Source organism: Mangifera indica, chromosome 18 (genome assembly GCF_011075055.1).
Source record: "Mangifera indica cultivar Alphonso chromosome 18, CATAS_Mindica_2.1, whole genome shotgun sequence".
Classification (NCBI taxonomy): domain Eukaryota; kingdom Viridiplantae; phylum Streptophyta; class Magnoliopsida; order Sapindales; family Anacardiaceae; genus Mangifera; species Mangifera indica.
In genome coordinates, this window is record NC_058154.1 from 8,781,370 (window position 1) to 8,788,662 (window position 7,293).

General features: G+C 33.8%; 1 protein-coding gene across 2 annotated transcripts; it reads right to left on the reverse strand.

The window, feature by feature from the left end:
• Positions 1-963: 963 nt before the first annotated feature.
• LOC123202179 (disease resistance protein RPM1-like) lies at positions 964-5,502 on the reverse strand. 2 transcript variants are annotated; one of them, XM_044617999.1, is made up of 3 exons: positions 5,345-5,502; positions 2,211-5,050; positions 964-1,231 (listed from the first exon to the last, which is right to left on the reverse strand). In XM_044617999.1, exon 2 carries the CDS (start codon positions 5,024-5,026, stop codon positions 2,219-2,221), a length of 2,808 nt encoding a protein of 935 aa, XP_044473934.1. In that variant the 5' UTR covers positions 5,027-5,050; positions 5,345-5,502; the 3' UTR covers positions 964-1,231; positions 2,211-2,218. The 2 variants fall into 2 exon arrangements, with proteins under 2 accessions (XP_044473934.1, XP_044473935.1); XM_044618000.1 differs by having other exon boundaries at positions 2,211-5,111; positions 5,345-5,499.
• Positions 5,503-7,293: the final 1,791 nt, after the last annotated feature.

The following is a 7,293-nucleotide window of genomic DNA, read 5'->3' on the forward strand; positions in this document are numbered from 1 at the left end:
TTTTGCGGGGTTTTGGAGAGAGAGTTGACTTGCTAGTGACCAAGCGAAGAGAAGACTCGGCCCACATAAAGGGGTGGATGTCCTTCCAATCTTTAGCTGATTAAATTGCCACCCATTTGATTGAGAAAATATCAATTGTTGCACTCTTGACCTATGTAAGCATCAATGATGATATGTTAGAGGGTCCAACTCTCTTTGTTTAATCCATAGGTCCACTTAAGTTTTAACTAGACGTGACAATTTATATTATTGAATAGATCGTGTTCGTGATGTATAAGTCTGATTTTTAAATAAAAAACCAGCAATTTTAATCTAATCTGAATAATAATAGTATCAAAAAGGTTGTGTAGTAAATCATCAATAGATGGGACTTCAACAAGCTGCGCTCTGTCTGCTTGATGCTAATAAGGAGGTCATAACCTTTTGGAATTATCAAGGCCAACAACACAAAGCAGATGTAATTTTTCAAAGTCACGAGCAGCTGAAGGGCTCATCTTTCCCAATTTGACAAAGTCTGCTCCCTTTTCTTCCTAGAAATTGTTTTTCTTTAAGAGAGACAATAAAAGTTTAAATGTTGGCTGTCAGTGAGCCATCACTTGTTAGATGGTTGAAATGTAATCGAATTCAAGAGCCATGGTTGATTCAGTCTGATGAGTTATCCCTAGCACAATCTGTGTATTCGCAATGACATCTTCCAAATTTACACATTTAAGAAAAGCAAGAATCATCAAATGAAAATCTGGAGACCATTCTATTAACAAAAGCAAAAACGCTTCAAAACTCCAAAGCAATGCAATTCAATGCAAACAGGGTAAAACAGAGGACTTCTTTGCTCTCTCAAAGGCCTCTTCTTTTCCTTGCCTTTCAGACTTTAACAAAGTTGTATATTAACAAAGCTTAGCACCCATAATCTTTAAATTTCTTCAATAAATATGCCCAACAAATACCAATTCAAGAAGCAGATATCACACACAAAGTTTTATGAAATTATCAAATAGTTGATGAAATACAGTTCAAATACACACTGCTTCCTTATTTTTAACACAAAGATCGCATAGGAAGCAATTAATATCTGTAGGCAGTACCAATAGTAAGCTTCACACAAGCAGTTCAAACAGTAGATATTGATATGACACACTGATCACACAAATGTAAATAGCCAAACACATATATTTGTTATCAATGGAGAAGATGATTCACTGCTACATTCTCAGCTTGAAGAAATTTCCACCTGTTTTTTGGCAACAAAATAAATACTATACTCAGTTAAAATGAATAATTGAAAATTTTATTTAAATAAAAATTATGAAAATTAAAAATTCTTTCCTTCGCCTAGAAAATTTACTAAAATACTTTGATATGTTGGTGTATTTTCTTATATATCTCCTATTATTTTAATACTGGAATAGTTAATTCTGTAATGTCTAGTTTAATTCTACCAAAGTATTCTATAATATTTTGACTCTTTGTCTGTGGTATGTGAATATCTATTTTAGACTCTAAAAGTTTCAAGTTTGGTCCAACTAAAATGTTTTTATTTGCGTACATTTTTGAATATCTAGTTTGCTTACTGGAAGCTCAGGTGCATATAGCATGGAATTTAGAGAACAAATGACAAATGATTTGTACCAGAGTATAAGTGACACTACACGACATAAGTTATAAGATAAATGTTAGCTAAGTCATGCCTAGTATATGTACAAAATGGTTGTAAAATTAATTAACTCACTCAAAACTCTGAACTGAATTGCACACTCACACAAGAGAAAATCAATGACAACTAGGAATTTAATGATACTCTTCATCATTTGACTCTCACTTTCATTGAGCTTATCATTGTTAAGTAATCCTAGACTTGAAATTTTTTAAAAACGTTTACATGCTGTCACATATATTGAAATCAACATGGAGGATTGTCTTCCCTATGATTTTTAGAATTTATTTTTATAATATTTATACAAGAATTAGACTATGAAATTCGGATTGCATAACTTAAGAAAAGAAAGGATTCATCATAAAATTTTTAAAGATTTTTAGACATCATGTCAAGTTTCAAATTATTTTTAAAACTTGGATTAAATTTGAAAAATTCCATGTTGTGTATTTTCATATGTACAACAACAAAAAAATCATAGCTTATAACCACATCTCATTAGTGAATTAATAAATTAATACTAGAGAAAGAATTTATTTAATTTTAGGAGACTGACCTATTGATTTAGTAATCCTTGTACTTAATATCTTCAAGAAGCTTCTCAAAATCTTCAGCCGAAAGAGATGACAGATACTTGGTTGTGTAAGAATTATATAGGTCAATCCTTATTCGTTTACAAGTGGCACGTATTTGGGGAATGTGATTAGTGAGCTTCTTCCAGTTGTCATTTTTGACCATGCAATAAACTTCCTTCAACATCATATGAAATACAAGTGTCTTTAGGTTTCTAAGATGCTCAATGCCAATTGGAATCTCCTTTAACAATGGGCATGGTCCAATTAACAGCTCTGTAAGACTAGGCATTGCACCTTTCTCAATCATCAACCATTTCAATTCTTTGATGTCAAAGAGACTCAAGTATTGGAGCTTTGGGAACCAACCTTCTTTTACATGCAATTCTTCATCAGAGTCTCTTACCCGGACACTAAAAACTAATAAATTAGGTAGAGTTTGAAGTACCCTCATGGAATCATTGGCTGATCCAACCAATCTCAACTTTAATTTGATTAGATTTTCAAGTTTACAAATCCAAACTGGTACCTTCTTGATATACATGGCCAAGCCCAACCGCTCAACACATTGAGGAGGAGAAGCCACGGTTTCTAGATCAACAATCTCTTCTCCAGTTGTCAACAATCTCACACTCAACTGTTCAAGTTTTTCCATATTCTCGACGATACCAAACAAATTCTTTGCATCTCTATTTGCAAGACTAACACACAACTTTCTCAATTGCGTCATCATCATAAGCTCCTTAAGTGCTTCAGAATTTAGATGCACTCTAAGTAGCCTCCGCAACTTCGTTAAAGCCCCAAAGCCTTCATGTATTTTCACTGCATCTTGATAAGGACCTTCAAAGTCCAACCGTTGAAATATTAGATTCTGCAATTTTTTCAGATTCTTGATCTCAACCGAAAACTCATGCATAGGAGTCCACTTCAAATTCAAAGTCTCTAAGTTGAGAAGCATGCCTACGGACTTGGGAAGTTCTTTCACATTTGTATTTTTCAAACTTAAATAGTGCAAATGAAAAAGATTTCCCACCCCATCTGGAAGAGAATCGATGGGGGCATTTTCAAAATCAAGTATCTTTAAAAGCTTGAATTCAACAAGTGTAATCATGAAGGATTTCGGCAATTTGTCTACATTGAAAAGATAAATGGAACGAATCTTTGAGTTTTTTATGCTCTCTAAAACACCGTTTGTGCTTTTATGTAATGAAATACGTCGAGTTTTACTAAAATGATCCAAGTCTCTTTCATTTAAGAAATGACAAAAATCACATTCTTTCATCTTTCCACGAATAATCTCGTACATCAAATCATGAACTCTACAACTTTCAACTCGTCCAGAAGCTTTTCTCTTTGAAACTTGAACCAAGCTTCTATCAATAAGCTCTTTTAAGTATTCTTGTGCAACATGCTCAGAAAGAAGGTTGTTGTTGCATTGGACAAAGCCTTCAGCCATCCAGAGGCGAATTAATCTCCCAAATCCAATTTCGTAGCCTTGTGGAAACACACCAAAGTATAAAAGACATGACTTGAGATGGAAAGGAAGATCATAATAACCTTCAGACAAAACTTTGTTGCAATCTTTAAGATGGGAATCATTGCTTAGTTTTGACCCTAAATTATCAATTATATTTCTCCATTCAGAAGCAATTTTACTCCTTCTCGAGAGAAGCCCAGCTATTGCAATAATTGCTAGGGGTAAACCTCCACATTTTCCAATGATTTGTTTAGATAACTCCTTCAAGTTTGGAGGACAACAATTGTTAGAGCCAAATGACTTTCTGCAAAAAAGTTCCCATGCTTTCTCAGAAGACAAGGTTTCAAGCATGTGAACATGAACTATTGAGAGAGGTATGAATTCAACCACTGCTTTATTTCGTGCCGTTAGCATTACTCTACTATTTCTGTTGTTATCAATTAAAGCATGCTCTATGTCTCTCCAAAAATCAATTTTCCACACATCATCGAACACAATCATGTAACACTTATCCTTTAAGTATTCCCTCAACATCATGATCAAATCCCTCTCTTCCATTTTGTGTGTCTCTAATAGAGTAGACCCTACTAAACGATAAAGTTCTTGTATAATTGTCCTCAGTAAATCTTTCTTCAAGTATTCTCTCCCAATTGTGATCCAAGCCTGGCAATCAAAATGCTTCTTCACCACATTTTCATTATAAATTTTTCCGACAAGAGTGGTCTTGCCAAGTCCTCCTTCACCCACCACTGCAATCACTGACCGAATATTAAATGTTCTATTCACTAATAAATCAGTCAATTCTTCTATAGTAGATTCAATACCCACAACCTCAACATCTTCAATGAAAAAGGAACTAACTCTAGAGTCATGAGGGATAACATTTCTCCCTCCACTGCCTGAACCTTGATCAATGTACCTAAAGTTGTAGAATTCTCCCCTACGTTTTATTTTGGAAAGTGATAATTTGATATCTTGGATCTCAGTAGCAATTTTACGACGGTGTTTTGCTTTATGAATGTAACCAATGAGACCTCTGCCACGTGCTACGTTCATTATATACTCATCGATGGTATCCTCAATCCTGAAAGCTTCTTCCCTCAATTGTTTCACCCAAGTTTTGACACATTCATTGCTCCCTGCTCCTCCGTCTTCTTCTTCTTGTGCAGCTCTTTTATCAGCATCCTTGAGTAAAGATCTGATGCTCTCCAGTTCACGTTTGATGTCCTCAACTCCTCGTTTTGCACTTCCCAGTAAATCGATTTCTTGGCCAAGCAAGGGAATCAACATTTGTATAACAGAGATCACTGCACTCTCTGCCATATCTCACCTTTTCGTTGTCACTCACTGCATTGATAACAAATCAACATCTCTGAAGTCAATCAATTATTGGTTGCCTTTCATTCATCTATTTGGCAAATAAAAAAGAGTGAAATTAAATCTTAAAATCACATCCGTTTGCACTAGCCATTTTAGCCCATCTCACTAAATCCTAGCATGAATTTTACAATTATATATACATGAATAAATTAATATACAAATTTCTCTGTAGAGGTTTTGAGCTAAAAAAAAAACAGTTCATTTTTATTCTAAAGAAATGGTAGATAAATGAAGAGAAACTAATTCAATACTTGCACTTACCAAAATTTGAAAGGATCTCAGTTGTATCTATCTTTCTTCACACAAGAGGGATAATCAAGGGAGAGACAGGAGATAACAGAAATTGGGGCAGCAGCTAGTTGTGCAACCTTGTCCTTATCGAGGATAGAAAGTGGATGCCAGACATGTTTTCTCAGAGCAAATTAATGTGAAAATAAACAACACACGCTTTGGGCCTGCGGTCAGCCCGCGTGAAGTTGACCAAGTCAAAAGTGTCCCGTCCAGAGCAAAGTGAGGTTTGGACGTCAGGTAATGTCACAGGAATGAATTAATGGTTACGTTTGAGTAAATTTTTATTGAAAAAAAGGAAAATTATTATTACGAAATTGACATTGTATTTGGATAAGATACCATGTCTTATGTTAAGTTTTTTTTTAGTATGTTCTAAAATATCTTTCATATTAGTAATATATAAGCTTTTGAAATTTAAACGTCTTGATATCGTAGTAATTTGAATTTTGTAATAGATTATCATTATTTAGGAAATGCATATATGAGATATGATTTTTTAAAGAGATACATGATGTTGGCAAAAAGATTAGACCCATAGGTGGTGATATATGTTGACAAAAATCACAGTCCTTCATCTTTTTATAAATGATCTTTGTACATTATATCATAAACCCAACAAAGGCAAATTGCCTACAAAGGCATGTTCCTGTTAACTACCCACAAGCAGAAATAAAACAAGAAACAAAAAATACAAGCAATGGCAGATTAAAACCCAACATTTTATTTGTCATAACTCAAACTCAACATATCAACCTAAAATTGTCACTAGAAAAATAAAAATTTCACTTGGAAAACTTGAAGCAATGAAGCAACATTTATCAAATCCTTAGAGAATGAGTAATGAGGTAACAAGGGAGAATGAGTGAAGTAAAATCAAGGAAGGTGGGATGAAAAATCCGATTAAGGCATAGAAGTTAGAGATTTGGAAGTTTTTGGGTTGTTTATAGTTAAAAAAAATAATCAGAATAAGAGTAGGTCAATAAACAAAAGAAGGGTGGGCTACTCAAACTTTCAAAAAAAAAAAAAAAACCATAATCAGGATAGATCCAATAAAAGAAACAAAGGTGGACCGCTCAAACTTTAAAAAAAAAAAATCAGAATAAAGGTAGACCCGTTAAAAGAAACAATGGTGGGCTGCTAAACTTTCCAAAAGAAATTTAGAACTTAGGGTGGGCCTAGGCCTACCCTAAAAAAGCCCAATTCTACCCCCTTTTGTTGGCCGATACAGCATATGAACAACTTGTGAATGGTTACAAAGATGCAATAACGGTAATGGATCCTGCGAATAATGAAGGACAAGAAGGAACTGCAAAGATAGATAAGGACAAGATGATTAGAGCAGAGAAGCCTAACCGGACTTATGATGTTAAAGAAAACAACGATGGGGAAATTTCCTCGAAATACTATGAGTACAACTAACAGAAGAAGAAGAAAATGAGACTAGTGATGTTGGATGGAAGCCATTCTTGGATTATCTTCTTGTCTCAAAAGGATCTTGAAGGATTGCTTCTCAAAAGCATTCACAAATCTCCTTTTCTTGTCTATTGATGAAAAAAATAGTAGTGATATTTGAATTTTGAATACAATGACTATTATACCATTATCACTAACTAATAGTAACAGTAGATAGTTGGGTATTTAGATTTTTCAAAATTAGTGGGTGAGACTTTAGCAATGGACTAAACCTTGGGTAGGAATAAGTCTTTTGGCTTTACCTTTTCAACAAACCATGTATTAGAAATTTTTACATTGAAGTATGAGTATTTTGCTTTTATAAAATAAGAGACATCTCTTTGCATGCTTTTTTGCACTGTTCCTAATAAAAGGGTAATTTGGTTTTTTATGATACAATTATTTTTTTTATTGTTTTCACTTTCATAAAAATGAATGCTCTTATAGTCAATTTTAGTAATATTTCT